Raw genomic sequence first — 18411 nt, 5'->3', positions numbered from 1 at the left:
TGGAAGAGAAATGATTTCTGTCTGATTTAAACGCGCCGTTAATCACAGCAGAGACTACAAACTAAAAATAAACAGAACATATGTGTGCAGGGAGAGTCGATCAGGGAGTTTCTGCTGGATAGTCAGTGAGGAGGAGGAGGAGGAGGAGGAGGAGGAGGAGGAGGGACTTCCCTGTATGTTAATGAGAGGACTGAAGGAGACGAAGATGCAGGAGAGAGAAATAAGAAGAGACCCTCCCCCACTTGAATGTCTACCTGGAATTTAACACGGAGACTCGAAACCAGAGTCTCCTCTCATTTCTATCCTCCTCCTCCTCCTCCTCCTCCTCCTCCTCCTCCTCGCTGACTCCTGTGGAATTTCATGGCCGACGCTCCCTGGTCCTCCCCTTTCTCTCAGAATCAGCGCTCACACTTTTATTTACGTTTCGCCGTCTCCTTTGATTTATGGTGACCTTTTGTTTCCTCTCCTCTCTTTTGCTCTACTCTACTCTAACTTTACTATACTCTACTCTACTCTACTCTACTCTACTCTACTCTACTCTAACTTTACTATACTGTACTCTACTCTAACTTTACTATACTCTACTCTACTCTAACTTTACTCTACTCTACTCTACTCTAACTTTACTCTACTCTACTCTACTCTAACTTTACTATACTCTACTCTACTCTAACTTTACTATACTCTACTCTACTCTAACTTTACTATACTCTATTCTACCCTCCTCTTCTCTATATTGCTTTTTTACTTTACTCTTCTCCACTCTACTCTTTTCTTTTTTACCCTTATTACTTTACTCTGCTCTATATTACTCTTATTTCTCCATTCTACTCTTTTCCTTATCTTCTCTCTATTACTTTTTTACGCTCCTCCTCCTCTCCTTTCTCCTCCTCTCCTCCTCCTCACCTCCTCTTCTCCTCCTCTCCTCTCCTCTCCTCTCCTCTCCTCCTCTCTCCTCTCCTCTCCTCTCCTCTCCTCTCCTCTCCTCTCCTCCTCTCTCCTCTCCTCTCCTCCTCTGTCCTCCTCTCTCTCCTCTCCTCTCACCTCCTCCTCTGTCCTCTCTCTTCTCCTCTCCTCTCCTCTCCTCTCCTCTCCTCCTCTGTCCTCCTCTCTCCTCTCCTCTCCTCTCCTCTCCTCTCTCCCCTCCTCCTCCCCTCCTCTCCTCGTCTCCTCCTCTCCCTCCTGCACTCATATTTTTGTCTAACTGTGATCATCGTTATCACATATTATTACAAAAACTGTTTAGTGTTGATTACACAGATGATGCATTTATGGACTCTTGGGAAATCACAGAACCACGACTCCCCTCAGACCCCCGACGACACTCCGCACAAACACAAACAACAGAAGACAAAGTTGATGACTTAAAGTTTGTCCACTGTCTTCCTGTCCGTCCCCGCAGAGACGTAGCTGTACGGGGTCGGGTGGGAGCTCCAAGGACAGATGTGTGCCTTCCTGTGCAGATGTTGTTGCCAGGGAAACAATGACAGGACATGCTTTAATCGCCACGGTGAACAGCTGGAGTGCCTTCCTGTGTGTGTGTGTGTGTGTGTGTGTGTGTGTGTGTGTGTGTGTGTGTGTGTGTGTGTGTGTGTGTGTGTGTGTGTGTGTGTTTCCCCTCGGCGCTTTGTGGTAATAAGTCCGTCAGTTAATCAGTTTGTGACGGTGTTGTGACAGGAGAGGAGCGCAATGAAGACACTTTTATTTCACATTATGAACAGGCAATTTCAGGTACAGTGAACACACACACACACACACACACACACACACACACACACACACACACACACACACATGTCATGCAGAGATCCAGACTGTTATTACAGATTGTCGTTTGCTGGCTGTCTGTGTTTGTGATTCACCCACACTTTGGCATTCTCATAGTCTCAGTCTGTTTATATTGTTTTAGGAGTGTGTGTGTGTGTGTGTGTGTGTGTGTGTGTGTGTGTACTTCAGGTCTAGCAGGGTTTCGTAAGCCGACATGTAACTTTGCTTTTTCAATAGAGTAAAAATAATCTTGTTTTACCCTCCTATTTTTTTGCTGTTTCCGCTCTAAGCTTGGCAGTAAGTGTGCATGTTCAGTGACAATTTTTATGGAACAAAACAAATGTTCTGCTATTTAAATTATAATTATTCAGTGTTTCCCCAGAGGAAATAGATTATATGTGGCTGCAAGCCTCTCAAATGCAGATGCAACTCATTTCATGATCATTTTAGTCGTTGCACAGCTGAAATGATTAGAAAATTAATCAGTATGTCGGTAAAAAAAAGTGAATCTGCAACTATTTTAATGATTGTTGTCACTTTTAAATCTTTTGTGACATTCACACATTAATATAGCAGCAAACCACCATTTGCTAAGTAAAGATGAAGTGGATTACTGGCGTCCTGAGCAGATAATGAAGTCACGCTGCTGCTCCGGGTGTCCTAATCTGAGCTTTTTTATGCCTCAGTGCCAGTGAGATATAATGTTTTCAGATTATCCGTAAATCCGACACATTCTCGTGATATCTCAAAAACACCTTCAGAGGATTTCTTCAAATTTGGCACAAATGTGAACTCGGATTCAAGTATGAACTGATTAGATTTCGGTGGTCAAAGGTCAAGGTTATTCCTTTGGATGTGATATCTTAAAAATGCCCTGAGAGATTTTTTTTCAAATTTGGCAAAAATGTTCATTTTGAGTCGAGAGTGAACTGATAAAACGTTGTTTTGTCACTCAGGAACACTTTGAGATAATCTCTTTAAATTTGACTCAAACAGTTACTTACATATGAACTGATTACAATTTGGCGTCCAAAAATCAACATCACTGTTACTTTGCATCTATCTCAGTGATATCTCAAGATCAGCTTTTGGGATTTTTATCAAATGTGACACAAATCTTAATGTAGGTTTAACAGTGAACTTAAAATTTGGTATTCAAAGGTAATGGAATATAACGTAACGTGATATCTGAAAATACTTTAATTTGGGATGCAGGTGATATGATTTAAGTTTTTCCTGTCATGCTTTGGGTGTAAAGAGAAAGCATAATGTCGTGGCTGAGGCAGTGAGTTCGCTTTGGGCTTCTTTGATTTAATATTTTGCATTTTAGCAGACATTCACCACCACTTTGCATTAGCTATTAGCAGCTCCTGTTGGCGCCGTAACCTTGGATGTGCAAACACCTGGATTACCTTTAATGCCGAAGAAAATATCTTGTGATTTTGCAGAAAAAAATCAAGTTAAGAGAGGTGTTGATTTTGCTATTTTCAGTGGTTTTTCAGCACTGATGAAGTGCCAGCCTCTCCTTAAAGTGAGCTGTGCTGGAAATCAGAGTGTGTGCGAAATTGTGTTGAGACTCTGAGGAGAAGAGAAGTGATTTCTGCTGCAATCAGGTTAAAAAAATAATTAAAAATGTGGAGCTTCGTGTCTCACATGTTGCATATTTGTGTGTGTGTGTGTGTGTGTGTGTGTGTGTGTGTGTGTGTGTGTGTGATGTAATTAAGAGGCTCCCTCGTTCTGATCAGAGAGACTCAATTGGCAACAGATGAAGCGCTTTGATTTCCTCTAATGAGGAGGAGGGAGGGGGGAGGACACAGAGACAGAGAGAGACAGGAGTGAGGACAGAGCGAGATAGAGGATGACAGGAAGACAGAGAGAGAGGGTGGACGGACGAGCACACAGACAGCGGCTCTACTGTCCAACAGATCACAGCAGTGTCTGTGTGTGTGTGTGTGTGTGTGTACATATTATGGACACATTACCATGGTAACACGGTTGGCATGGTGACAAAGTTTTCCTCTCAGATGTCCCCCTTCCCCATACCCCTCTATCTCTCTCTCTCTCTTTCTGTCCCTGTCTCACTTGTCTTCCTTTGTCTCTTGACCCGCCTTTCTCTCTCTAATTAGGCTGGTTTCTCATCAACTATTTATTAAAATTTCAACTACAAAAAACACCTAATAGAAACAGAACATTTTCGGGGAAACAAAAAACTCCCATTTATCGCAAAAAAGTTTTTACGCCCGAGGCGATTCGAAAAAGCCGTGTTTCGCAAAACTGCGATGGAAACACTTTTTTCGCTTTCTTAGGTCACATGAAGGTCAAAGGAATAGTTCACCCAATAATAATAATAATAATAATAATAATAATAATAATAATAATAATAATAATAAACTTTATTTGTATAGCACCTTTCATAGAAGAAATGTAGTCCAACGTGCTTTACAAGAAATAAATGCACCTCACATAAAAAGACATAGAAGACATAACGACATAAAAAAAAACCAGCATGAAAATGTGAGATATAATTAAAATTCAGTCATAATCTCCTCACCCTCGTGCTGATGTTCATGTAATCACACTCTGAAAGACCAGCGAGAGCTCGCAGTATCTGCACGCCAGAGTTAACACGGTACCTCGAAGCCTCCCTCACACAGTCATTTTAAATCAGACAAAAGGACTCACTGCTTGCTGATAATTACACGCGTGTCTCTGTGTGTGAGGGAGGCTTTCAGGTAGCATGTAAACAATGGCATGCAGATACCGCGAGCTCTCGTTGGTCTTGTGCGAGCGCACATACGTGAACGCGACTTACCAAAAACTGCTGTCCAGAAAAAACAAAAAAACGTGACACCAGGGAGGTTTTTCAAAACAACTTGGCATGTTGGGGCTTCAGGACACATTTTGTGGTTTTATTCTAAAAGCTTAACTCTCCATCAGCAGGAAGGTGAGAATACAATGACTGAGTTTTCATTTTGGGGTGAACTATCCCTTTAAGTGCATTTTGCTGATAACACGTTTGTGCTTTTACTGAAGTAACATAATGAACGTAGGGCTTTTACCTCTCCCACCACTGTAAAACTGAGGCCTCTTTGGTGCATTTGGCAACAAAAACAAAAAAATGAAAAGTCAAAATCATCCAACACTCTGATGTTAACTGCTGTTCTGTCTGATGCAGCCTTTAGTTTCAACTCACTCTTATCAGCACAAACCAGAATTTTAATCATGCACCTTTTTTCGCTTTGCATTTCACGTCCACAAGCTCGTCCCTTTGACCCAAAAACAGAAATCTTTTTGTACTGACGATTCAGCCAGCAGAGTTTACGACCCTGCTCGAAACCTTAAAGCGCTCCGACTGTCTGTCATGACTTCCACTCCGAAAATCCTCCCACTTCTCTCTGTTTTATCTCAGTCTTCTCCTGTGAGCACTTTTCGGTAGATCAGTTAACAGCATAATGAAAGAAAGGACACACACACCTTCATCCGCTGCTACTGTGTGTGTGTTCAGAGCCGTGATTGAGGATCTTGTCTTGCCAGCTCTTGAATAAATGATGATGTCCTCCCTCTGCTCCTCCTCATCCATACTTAATGCTCCCTCTCTCTCTGTACTATAAAGTTCGGCCTGCGCTGTAAATCATCTCCGCCTCTCTCCTCCATCACTTATCCTCCTACATCTTTATTTTCTCTCTGTCTCTTTTGGTCTTTTTGATAAAATGTTTATCTTTTACATTTCTGTATTTCCACCCACCTCGCAGCTTAACAATAAAGATAAATCCATTACCTCAATTGAAAAAACATGCATGAATCCAGAGTCAGAATTAATGAGATGATAATGGGACGGTGCTATTACAGAAAATACGTTTTTTTTATTTTTGGGGTAATTTTTAGTAGTTTTGGAAAGAAGGGATGTTATAACTATATGCAGTACTATAGATACTAATATACATTAGTCAACCATCAGAGATTTTTATTGTTTCATACATTATGTTGTTTTATAACAACTTAATGGCAAAAAGGCATCCATATTTTATCCTTATTCTTATATTCAAATTTTGCCAATATATCCCCCTAAATCCTACACGCTGAACCTTTAAAAGTGCAAAACTCGTGATTCATTTCAGGTTCATGTTTATTATATGACTGGATTATAAATAGTAATGCATTATATATGCATTAGCATGATTCAATTATTGATGACACACTGTTACGACTCATCATTAAACATATCTGACATTATTAGCCTCATGGTGCAGGAGAGACGTGGCTGTTTTAGTTCGTCTTTTTGTTACTCTGCTGTCATTTAGGATCTACGTTTAGAGTTAAAATGTTGCTAAAACATCATGAGAACTGATTAAATGTTTATTGTTTTGTATTAAAATAGACAGTTTCTACATGATGGTAATTATGACTTATTTTCTACACTTACATATGTGTCCAAAACAAAAGCATTACATATAATATAACAATAATAATAATAATATAATAAATAATGATACAAGTTCAGTTAAAGTATATAGAAATCTTAGTTTTTTGAAAAATTATTTTTTTTATTTATTTTTGTTTATTTATGGCTCCACTGACCCCCAAAATAGGTCAGTTAAAAAAAATAAATAACAAATGAACTAATAAATGTTGTTTTATAAAATTTTTAAAAAATAATACAATTTTAAAAATAACTTACCTCATACAAAAGTGTACTGCATATACACATATAAACATGCATTAATAAATTTACACACAAAGACAGACGTAAAGAATACACAGATATTAAAATATGTAAATATCCACTTATATTCAAATATATAAAGTTAGATTTCTTTCTTTAGCAAGTGGAAAAACAACAATGCCACCTGTGGCCATTCCTGAAAATGTACCAGTATCAGTACCAGTAATTGGCGTCTGTCAGTGAACTACATTTCCCAGAGATCAGCTGTCAGTCAGACAGTGTGGTGTCGTCTTTCTCCCTTTGGATTTTCTGTTGATGCTCTTTGAGTCTCTGTAGATGGAGCTCTTTTCTTCTTGTTCAGTGTTGGTCGTCACCGTTGGTGAGAAACCAGCTCTGTGTGTGTGTGTGTGTGTGTGTGTGTGTGTGTGTGTGTGTGTGTGTGTGTGTGTGTGTGTGTGTGTGTGAGTGTGTGTCGTAAACTAATATTTAAGTTGTCGGTGTGTGAAGAGTTTTAAAAGCATAGATTAAATACCTTTTTAGTCATAGATATCTATTATGTTTATATACTTAATATTAAAAATGTTTGATTGCAGAAGTGACGCTCTGATCTTTGACAGGTGACTTTTGGACGTGTGTGTGTGTGTGTGTGTGTGTGTGTGTGCTATTTGAGCCTCGGGCAAGGCCAGCGGAAATGCACTTTATGCCTCTAACCTGACAAATCCCAAGCGTGTGTGTGTGTGTGTGTGTGTGTGTGTGTGTGTGTGTGTGTGTGTGTGTGTGTGTGTGCGTGCGCGCGCGCGCGCGTGTGTGGTGACCATCCGGCCTGTTAATTTGATTGCGTAACAGGCTTAAGGGGCGCAGATTGTCTGGAATGGCATCCCGCTCACTCAGTCCGTGATAGCTGCTGCCACAGAGAAGCTTTACACTCACACACACACACACACACACACGCACATGCAAGCACGCACACACACTTTTACATTACATTGACATTTGAGGCGTTTAGTTGATGCTCTTACCCACAGTGACTCACACTGAGAGCAACGGAGGACAAAAGCTTTAGATGACCAGGATTTTTAAGCAACCAGCACACAAACACACACACACACACACACACACACACACACACACACACACACACACACACACACACACTATAGGGATAAGAATACATAAGAACAGTCTGGTCCGTATTATTACCGAGGTCCCGCTTGCATCTATTTTTATTAGCAGAGTTAATAAGGGATATGCGAGTGGAAATGTGGCGTCACACACACACACACACACACACACACACACACACACACACACACACACACACACACTCTCTCTCACACACACACACGCACTGACACTTGCTATCCATCACTGTTATAAACTCTGTCACCGCCAAGTACCGCTTCCTTTTCATGCCAAACTCAAGTTGTAAAAAAAAAAAAAACTTCTCAGACAAAAGTTGTTTGAAGGAGCTCGTCAGCCAACAGCTGACTGTGGCACAAACGTCCGCTTGGACTCAAAGTGAACTGATTGGATTTTGGTGGTCAAAGGTCAAGTTCACCGTGACCTTTCATCTGTCTCTTTCTTTGAATATATCACAAAACCTCTTGTGGGAATTTTAGCAAATTTTATGTAATTTGATGGTCAAAATCAAGCTCACTGTGACCTCTCAAAACATGTTTTTAACTCAAAACTTCATACGCTTATTATTACAATTGAAAAAAATATGGATATTAATCTTTGAAATTTGCTGATTGTAGAGATCTACTGTGCTTCTGGGAGAAAGTTGTAGTTAAAAGCATCTTTTACAATTTTTAGCTTCTTTGCAGCAACATCCAAATTTGAAATATTATCAGTTGTCATGGCTACATGAGTTATATTTATATATAATTATTGTCTTTTTATATACATTTAATGAGCATTGATGAAGCCAAAGATCTAAGATTCTAATTTCCGATATTTTTTTCTCTGTAGTTTTTGTGCAAATGACAAAAAACACCATGAAAATTAAAGATAAATAGAAACTTGTAATGAAGACAGTTTTTCTGTGGAAAAAGAAATTGGTAAATTATTTGATAAAATGCGTAAAATGCAGAAAATGGTGATTGCAGACTGTTACAGCAAACAGTAACTACAGAGCAGAGGAATACATGGCTGCGCACCTAAAATAATCAAAAACCAAACAGCTGTTTTAATTTTTCAAAACCTATTTCATATTGGAGCTCCAGCAGTGAGGTCAGAAAGAAACAAATATTATTTGCATCTTTTCTCACATAAATATTCTCAAAAACATTGCTCAGAAAGCAGAAGAACTTCACAAAACCTAACAGAGACACCTCTGACATAATAAAGCATAAATGTTTAATAGTAATAACAATAATTTATTAGATAGCAGCTTTTGAAACACAGTTACAAAGTGCTTTACAATAAAAAGCAAAGCTCAAAACAATGTATACAAGATGTAAAACAAGGTAAAAAAAAAGGATATATTTTAGCAAACAACTCAACAAACAGCCGTCACAGAGCAATAATATAATTTATCTGAAGTTATGTTGTTGTCCACCTAAAATATGTAAAATATATATCCAATATTCTCTCCACCAACCGCACTGTAAATGTATGAGCTAAAAGATCGAAAAATGCTATTTTTCTTTGCTTTTTTGTCTACAAGCATCAAGCTTCGACAAATAAGTCCCAACAATAAATAGATTCTGGGTATATCTATATGAAAAATATCTATATGTGTACGTTGGCCCCAGTTCCACCTTGATTTTGCCCTCACTGGTGTGTGTATGGAAACCAGTATACACTCTGGAAAGGCGACAACAGATGGAGGTAATCCAAGAAATGTCATGCATCCCGTCGACGGTCCACACTGGCATTGTGTACATTGTGTCTGTGTGTGTCTGTGTGTGTCTGTGTGTGTGTTGGGGGGTTGACAGGTGGAGGATTTCGGGTGCAGAGTGTCTGCGTCCTCGTTGTGTCGGTGCCGCACGGCTCCGGTTTGCTGGCTGGATATTTGATTTGCGTCATTGTTTGTCGGCTGCACGTCAGCTTGTGTTTGTCGGTTTCGTGTACGTATGATCGTATCAGTTCACGAGTTTGTGGTTTGGTCGATGTAGGGATAAAAATCAGTTATCATTTGTTTATTTTATTTTGCACTTTTAAAAAAATCCCTTTTATATATTTGATGTGCTTCTTTTTTATTTTTCCCTAATGCTTTTCTTTCTCATGTAAACACTTTGAACTTTGCAGATAAATTTTCCTTAAAAAGGGACTATTTACATTCAAGGTCACGGCTAGAATAATATCAATTTACTTTTTGAGTTATTCTTCTTAAAAGAATATTAATCTATTAATGTATAAGGATTTCTGAATATCTGAAACAGTTTCAATACTCATTTTACGCAGTATTCATACTATCTGCACTGCTTAATTTATCTTCTCCCCTGTTTGGAGCGTGTGGCAGTCTCAGCAGCTGTGCACCACTGCAAACATGTTACTTTCATTCATTTAAAAGTTTTTTTGTCATTTAAGTTTTTATTTTAATCAACGGCAACAACATACATATCTCCGTACATAACAAAACAAAGTATTTTCTTATATTCTTATGCCTTCTTATTTTTATCTTTTAATAATCATTTTAACTTGTATGTCCTCAATTTTAATTTTTGTTTTAAAATAATAGTAAATATTGACATAATTCAAACGTATCAATTGTAAATCAAATTGTATCAAAGTTAAAAATACCAGTATATTGACGACACTATCGGGATGTTTTGACGATTTTATTCAAATCAATATCACAATATTTTTCCAATATTAATGTCTATGATTTTGCAAATATACAAAGAATCACATACATTTGTGGTATGATAACAAAATTTGTACAAATGATCACATTAAGAATGAACGAAAAGTTGAGAAACAGTATTTTTTGAAGCATGTGATTGTGTGAGTGTGCTTTCGTGTGTGTGTGTAGGTGTGTGTGGGTGTGTGTGTGTGTGTGTGTGTGTGTGTGTGTGTGTGTGGGCAGTGAGGGGAGTTGGAGGATTCACGTTACCTTTCCCGTCATCTTCTCCAACACTGACGTGTCCCAAAATATTCTCCACTAAACCGACACTTCTGTGCTGGACCAGACTTGTTGACAAGATACAGCGCCGAAAAAACACTCAAATCCTTTACTGAAGTAAAAACAAAAATAAAACAGTCTAAAATTATATAGTTACAAGTCAAAAAGCTACATTTAAAATATTTTTGTAATGTAAAAGCACAAAAGTAATAGCAGCAAAATGTACTTAACGTATCAAAACTAAAAGTTTTCAATTAAAATGATCTTTGACACTATCGATAATGATCATTTTGTGTTGTCATATCATTTGAATATGAGGCATAATGTTGTCAATTTGCCAAAAAGTAGTGTCCATGCTATAATCTGTGCCTGTATTCCTCACTGAGAATTCACCTACGTGCAGTATAAATGAAATTAAGCTTTAGTGCATGAGACTTTTTTTGTTTTCTTTGCTTTAAAAGGTTCAAGTTTTGAAATAAAATCTGGAAATATATCAATCAGTATTATTATATTTACCATGAAAGTTTTTTTCTGAGGTAGAAATGCAGATAGTGTCTGGATTGAGCTTGCTTTTTTATTATTGAATTTCTCTGCTTTTTTATTAATTTTTTAAATCATTTTTTGCAGACATTACAAAGACATTACAATAACCGGGAGTTGCACTAGAGCAACTGCGTTGGAGGGAGAAAAAATCTGCTTTTTGACATTTATCACTATTTTCCAGCATTTTTAAAATCCACAATGAATGGATTAATTGGAAAACAATGTAAAATGGTTATTACTGTAAGTGCAGCCCTGAGGTCAGTGTTTTCTTCACCGAGAGAATCAGTTCATCGTGGTTTTTACTGCTCTCACACACTCAGTTGACAGATTTGGTCTCGGATTCGTTGCAGTTTCGGCTGAAATTTGCACGCTGAAACCTTGAGTGAGTGTGAAGGTGTGGAAATAGAAGTGGGAGTTCCTCTCCTCGTGGTTTTCGGTGATTGGCCGTGAGTTATGTGCCTGTGCGCGGGGATCTCCGGGACACCTGATGGAAACACTGGGTGGAAGGTTACAGCTGCGTGTTAGCGGAGAGGGGGAGTTTGAGGGGGGGGATCCCACTTCCCATCCCAATTTGGATCCCCCCCTCCCTCCTCTCACCCTTCCTCTGGGTATCCCCCTCACACTGATTCACACTTGTCTGCCCGTCCCCGTCCAAGTCACTCGCTGCCGCAGTGTCTCTCCAGAAGCTCCTCGCTTGGCTTCGCGATGACACACCGCACGGCGGCGGAGGCCAAGCCCAACAAGTGTGTGTGCGCCGTCTCCGGGCTCGTCAGGGCGCTGAGGAGCCGGCTGAAGGCGCTCAGACGCCTTCTGCTGCACGCCGGGACGGACGGCAGCCGCCACCAACCGGCCCACACCTTTGATGGCGGCCACTGGGAGCAAAATGGGAAAAATGGGGGCACAGTTCTTGGCTGTTGTGGACCAGTGCTTCCCAGTTTGGCTGTGAGTAGTCGTGAGTTCGGCTGCTCGGGTCACCTTTAGGTAGTTTTCCGTGTGTGTGTGCATCTTATCAGCGTTTCCGCAGGTCAGAAATGTCAGATTAGCACTAATGAAAGTAAACAGCACAGATGTATCTTTGTTGACTTAAGGCGGTAGTTCAAACTGGTTTTACTGGCCTCATGGCAGTCAGAGTATACGACATAATTAAGAGGTAGATATATCGTGAGTTTCGGGACGTTGTACCTGACAACACTTCCTGCTGAAGCTGTTTGATGGGAATTTCTGGTTCAGGTCCTTCACTAAAGTAAAATTATTAATATCATGCAGTAAAAGTACTCTGTTACAAGTAAATGTTCTGCATTTGAATATGTTACTTCACGCATTATTATAAAATCGGGATTTTACTGTGGCAGTTGGTCCTTTGAACGACTAACAAATGATTATTTTCATCTCAGATCAATCTCTTGATTATTTTCTTCATTTGATCAATCGATTGTTTGTTTTGTAAAAATAATGAAATTGGTGAGAAATGTTTGCCACAGCCCCACATGACACTTTTGCAATGTTTGATTTCTCCAAATATCAACTTTATTACTAATACATCACAATAATGATCATTATTCAAAGGAAAAGCAGTAAATCTTCACATCTGTGAAACTGGAAAAAAGAAATGTTCCTGCATGAATATTACGAAAATAACAATTGATAAAATAGTTTTTATCACTCGATTAATCAACTAATTGTTCAGCTGACTTGTATTTACTATAAAAAATATTTAATAAGTCCCTGCAGGTATTCACAGGCAGTTTTTTGGGGATTGTTTTGCCTAAAAACAAAAAGGAACTCCTGCACGCTGTCACGCTCACTGCTGACATATTTATGGAAATGACTCGACTCTGTGGTTTAACATGTTGATAACTGTTGGTGACGTTATGCTGTGTGATGCTAAAGGTTAGCCCTGTCACTGTGTGTGTGTGTGTTTGTGTGTGTGTGTGTGTGTTTGTTTGGATCTCTGGCTTCTTGCTGTTGTACTGTCTGAGTCGTGTCTCCGCTCGCCGGAGCGGTGGATGTTTGTGTTTGTGAGATCAGTAGAAACCAGATGACACGGACGGAAATTTGCCCTTTTTATTGTACATTTTTAAAATGATTTATTGTGAAAAACAGCAAGTGTTCACATTTTTTTAATCTGGGGAATGCATAAGAATTATAGAAACATAATGAATTCATGATGTACAGTGTGTAAGCTACTCATAAACATATGTGTGTGTGTGTGTGTGTGTGTGTGTGTGTGTGTGTGTGTGTGTGTGTGTGTGTGTGTGTGTGTGTGTGTGTGTGTGTGTGTGTGTATATGTCACTGTGTGTGTGTGTGTGTGTGTGTGTGTGTATGTCACTGTGTGTGTGTATGTCACTGTGTGTGTGTGTGTGTGTGTGTGTGTCACTGTGTGTCACTGTGTGTGTGTGTGTGTGTGTGTGTGTGTGTGTGTGTGTGTGTGTGTGTATGTCACTGTGTGTGTGTGTGTGTGTGTGTGTGTGTGTGTCACTGTGTGTGTGTGTGTGTGTGTGTGTCACTGCGTGTGTGTGTGTGTGTGTGTGTGTGTGTGTGTGTGTGTGTGTGTGTGTGTGTATGTCACTGTGTGTGTGTGTGTGTGTGTGTGTGTGTGTGTCACTGTGTGTGTGTGTGTGTGTGTGTGTGTGTGTGTGTGTGTCACTGTGTGTGTGTGTGTGTGTCACTGTGTGTGTGTGTGTGTGTGTGTGTGTGTGTGTCACTGTGTGTGTGTGTGTGTGTGTGTGTGTGTGTATGTCACTGTGTGTGTGTGTGTGTGTGTGGGCAGTGAGTGGAGTTTCATGTTACCTCTCCCTTCATCCTCTCACACTGACGTGTCCTTAGAGATTCACCATAAACAGACTGTACTGAACTGGATCACAAATCCAGTGGTTGAAGAAGTATTTTAGTCCTGTACTTCGGTAAAAGCAGAAATACCATCATCTGAAAGTACTTCATTATGACTTAACCCTTTGAAACCTGAGCAAACTGGTTTGATTTCTCCCAAAACCATTGGGGGAAATGCAGCGACCAACTTGGCGAGAAATGTTCCAAAGATTGCAAGAAATTAGCAAAATTTGACAAAGAAAATGACCTAAAATTAACCGAAAATTTGTTTTGTTTAAGGGGTGATAATTGTTACAAAATTATCAAAAATCTATGGAAAAATGCTCAGAAAACTCTGGTTATAATCATTATAATGATACGTTTAAAATTATGTTACAGAAAAAAAAAACATGTTTTAGGTTTCTGCACTTTTATGTCTATCAATTTTTCTAATCTTTGTCTAATTTCTTTTTTTTTTGCTTATTTTCTGTTGTTTTTTGTGTGTTTTTGTTTTAATCTCATAACTTATTATTAATTTGTTGCTATTTTTTGGGCCATGTGTTTGGTTGCTCACTGCCTTCTTCCCACGTTTTTGACAGAAATCAAACCAATTTCGCTCTTGTTTCAAAGTTAGCATTCGATGCACGGTAACAGACTACTGCTTAGAGCTAATTCAGGTTAAAACAAATAAACAGCACAAAAACATGATAATATAAAGATGAACAAGAAGAAAAGAAACTCCACAAAAGACAAATAATACACACAATAGCACATAATACACAGTGATACAAAAAAGACACAAAACAGATAACAAAACTGCACAAAAAAAGCACAAAACTTTGAATAAAAAGATAATTTAAGAAATTTAAAAAACAGATATAAAGTCCAGAGTTCAAGGTCAGTTACAGCAGCGGTCCACGATTCAAACGAGACGCACCAGAGAAACCAAAACACACAGAAATGTGTTCTCCTCTGCTGCAGAGCCTCATACACTCTGATTTACTGATCTTTTATTTTAGCAGCTTTTCGACTGTTTAAAACACAAAAAATACATATAAACTCTTATTTTGACAGAGACGTATAAAAGAATTTAACAGCAGAAGGTATCAGGGCGCAGCAGCCAGACTCTGGTTTTGATTTCTCGTCTGACCAGCAGTTAAAAACCTGTGCAGAGTTTAAGTTGATTTAATAAGACGGCTGTAATGTGTCTGATGGGGAGGTCTGCTGCTGCGTGTAACAGCATCAGGCTGATTCACTCCGCTCACGAGGACGCTTAATTCGATCTGACGGTGGACAGACGATGAGGAGCGTGCAGGGCTGCGTCCTCTCCAGCTGAGTTACTGACGGCTCAGTGGAGACCTGTTAACCTCGCTGTGTGTGAGGATTTAATGTTTTAGTATCTCAGCCTGTCAGTGAAGATATTATAGGGTGAACATTCAGGGCCAACGCCAAATATTAGTAGTTAATGACACCGATAACCAACATTTGTAACTGATATGCATTTACAAAAAAATAAAGTCTTTATTCAATATTCAATAGTGAGGAAAACTTTGTTTAAATGACTTTAGCAAGTGTTTAATCAAATCTGAAATGTTCAACATCATAAACAGCAACTTTTATTTTAATAAAGTCAAATGAAAAGAAAAAGAATAAATAAAAATAACTGAGGTTTTACAAAGTAAAAGTTGCTCCTGTGCTGAAACTTTCTTTGCACTTTTTTTAAATAAGTTTCATGCATTAAAGGTGAGCATTAGCAATAAACAAAGAACAATATTCCCCCAATCCTGGCAGTTTTTTTATAAAAGCATATACAAAAAGTACCCACATACAGTAAAAACATACATAAAAATAATGACTATGAAATTAGAAATAAAATGACAATAAATAATACTATAAAAATCAGACCTGAGCAGTGAAAAATTATAGCACAAACTAAATAAATAAAATCATGCAGAGCCTTGATTTTTCAAATAAACCATAAATAGACCCCATTTGTTTATTATTTTGCACTTTTTATTAATTAATTTTATTGGTAATTGTTAAAATAAAATACAGATGCATAAAATCAGTAAAATGCTAAATATCGGCCCAAATAACCAGCCAGTCAATAAACTGTTGACTCCTAGAATAGTCCCAAAGATTTTTCTAAAACCGAATTAATTTCAGAAATGAGCACATTTGGACAAGTGACTGAAACAAATCATATTTTCTTAATTTACTGCAGCTGATGTCACCGCCACAGATCACACTTTACGAACACAAACTCTGCAGTGTGACAGATTTACATACACTTTATTATGGGAATTAACATAAATTTACATTAGCTTATATGCCTCCCACATTTTTCTTTTACATTCCCATTTTTTTGTAGTTTGCAAACAGGTAAAAAAATAAAATAACAGTAATAGTACTAACAACATGACATTTTTTTAGCTGCAAATTCTATTAAAGTCCTACTTTTACCACTGGTGACGCGCTTAATTCCTCAAGTGTGTGAGACAAAAATAATAATCAGCCGAAAAGTTGAGTAGGAAGCTGCATGCGTTTGTGATTCTGGGTTATATTTGCACAATTGAGATGGAAATAAGTGATAACAGGGACAATAACAGGTTAGAGAGGCAGGTAAACTGTGTGTGCATGTGTGTGTGTGTGTGTGGGCGCATGCAGGAATTTGTATGCATGTGTTATTTTGTGCACATGCGCGTGTGTGTGTGTGTGTGTGTGTGTGTGTGTGTGTGTGTGTTTTGAGAGCACAGGTGCAGTTTTAATCCGTGTGATTAAGAGGTGCTACATGAGCATCCTGTCGCTTCGGCTCTGATCCTCCATCTGTAGTCTGACTCACACACGCAAACATATACACACACATACTCACACACACACACACACACACACACACACTCACACACACACACACACACACACACACTCAGACACACATGAAATTTTAACATTCCTCATCTTTTCAAACATTTCATGGTCTATTCTCTCAGACGGTCAGCAGCATCCGAGCTCTGTTTATGTTTGTTCATCAGCTGTTTTGTGGCGCTCGGCGTTGAGTTTCATTCGTCTACACGGAGGAATCCTAAATCACATTCAGCGGTGAGATTTCATGCTCGGCGCTGATGACATGCGGCGTGAATCACATGTTTGCGTGCATGTGTTTGCCTGAGAGTAAGGCTGCTTTTTGATGCCCTATATTAAAAAATATGAACGTGTTTTTCTGCAAAGTGTCTTTTACATAAACAGATGCACAAGAAGCTTGCCTCAGTCAAAAGTTGGAAATATTTGTGATTTAAATGTATCTGATCAAAGACTCATCAAACGTCGTGTTATGCCAGCTTTTAAAAACTCGACAGCTTTAAGTGCACATTTTGTTTGGCACCAAGAGGTTTTGATAACAAGTCCAGAGCAGAGAGAGATTAGAAACCAGAACTGAAGCATTTTTATTTTCTGCTACATTAGAATCAGATTTATTGGCCGAGTATCTGGACACATACAAGGAATATTTTTTATCATTGCTCTCAATGTTGCACAAGATATAAAGTAGAAATGGACATGCAGCAAAAAAACAAGGACAACAAAGCTAAACAAACAGGTAAACACAAACGTAGAGCTATCATGCATGTAGGTTGCAGGAAAAAATGATGCAGACGTACATTAGGGAGTATGGATGCAGAATAATATCGGCAGATATTGGCTTTAACACATGAATCAATATCAGTTTTTTTGCACTACATTCAGACTCCTTCCACTTGCATTTAGACTAGAAAAAACGTTTTTAAAAAAAAGGAAAAAACATAATGAGCAACTTGGCAAGAAATGTTCTCCAAAAAAAAAAAATATATACAGTGAAAGGGGACAAAAATTCACCTGGAAATGAACTGGGGCCATTATTAGATGTTATCAAAAATCAGGGAAACATGTCTAGAAAACTACAAATAATTATCTTAATATTATATTTAAAATTGTTTTACCTTTATTTTTTTCCCAGCTATTTTCAGGTAATTTTCTTTTAACTTTTTCCTAATTTCTTAGAAATCAAGCCCATTTGCAAATGTTTTAAAGGGTTAAAGTGAAATATCGGAATCAGCCAACATACTGATTTCTGTCGATATCACAAATCATGTACATATATTTACTTTTATTACTCTATTATATATATATATATTTATTTTTTTTTACAAAGAGAAAATATCAACCTCACAAAACATCAGCCCTAAGTTGAGGTATTTTTTGTTATTTTGCTCAATAAATTAATAAATTAAGATTATCCATAATATGACGTGAATTCCACCACAAAGGTGACCTGATAATCACTAAAATTATTGGTATCCGTTATGGGTCAGATGGGTTTTTTTTATATCAGCATATCAGATATTGGCAAAAAATTCAATATTTTGCATCCCTATTTTTGAGGTTTTGGTACTTTTTGGTAGCTGAATTCCTGCACATGTGGCTGCTCCTCTTTTTTCTCCAGTGTGTGACCTTTCTCCAAGAGGAAGAAAAAGAGGGAATAGGAAACAGAGAGGTGCAAACCACAGAGGAGGGGTGAGAACGGTT

General features: G+C 38.4%; 1 protein-coding gene across 4 annotated transcripts in view; it reads left to right on the top strand.

Annotated features, from left to right (window-relative positions):
- The window catches only part of rps6ka3b (ribosomal protein S6 kinase A3b), a 61561-nt gene that overhangs the window by 19457 nt on the left and 23693 nt on the right, over nt 1-18411 (top strand). Inside the window, exon 1 of one of the 4 annotated variants that reach the window (XM_088072138.1) lies at nt 1617-1731. The exons of 1 other annotated variant lie outside the window; for it this stretch is intronic. In XM_088072138.1, coding sequence (XP_087928264.1) covers nt 1690-1731 — 42 coding nt within the window. In that variant the 5' untranslated portion in view covers nt 1617-1689. Of the gene's footprint in view, nt 1-1616; nt 1732-11621; nt 11985-18411 lie in introns of those variants that run through there. 2 more of the 4 variants (XM_088072135.1, XM_088072139.1) reach the window with 2 other exon arrangements.

The sequence above is a fragment of the Plectropomus leopardus genome, chromosome 21, assembly GCF_026936395.1.
Source record: "Plectropomus leopardus strain MGB_pleo_1.0 chromosome 21, ASM2693639v1, whole genome shotgun sequence".
NCBI classification, from domain to species: Eukaryota; Metazoa; Chordata; class Actinopteri; order Perciformes; family Serranidae; genus Plectropomus; species Plectropomus leopardus.
The sequence above is the reverse complement of the archived record's forward strand: the minus strand, read 5'-3'. Positions and strand labels throughout refer to the sequence as shown.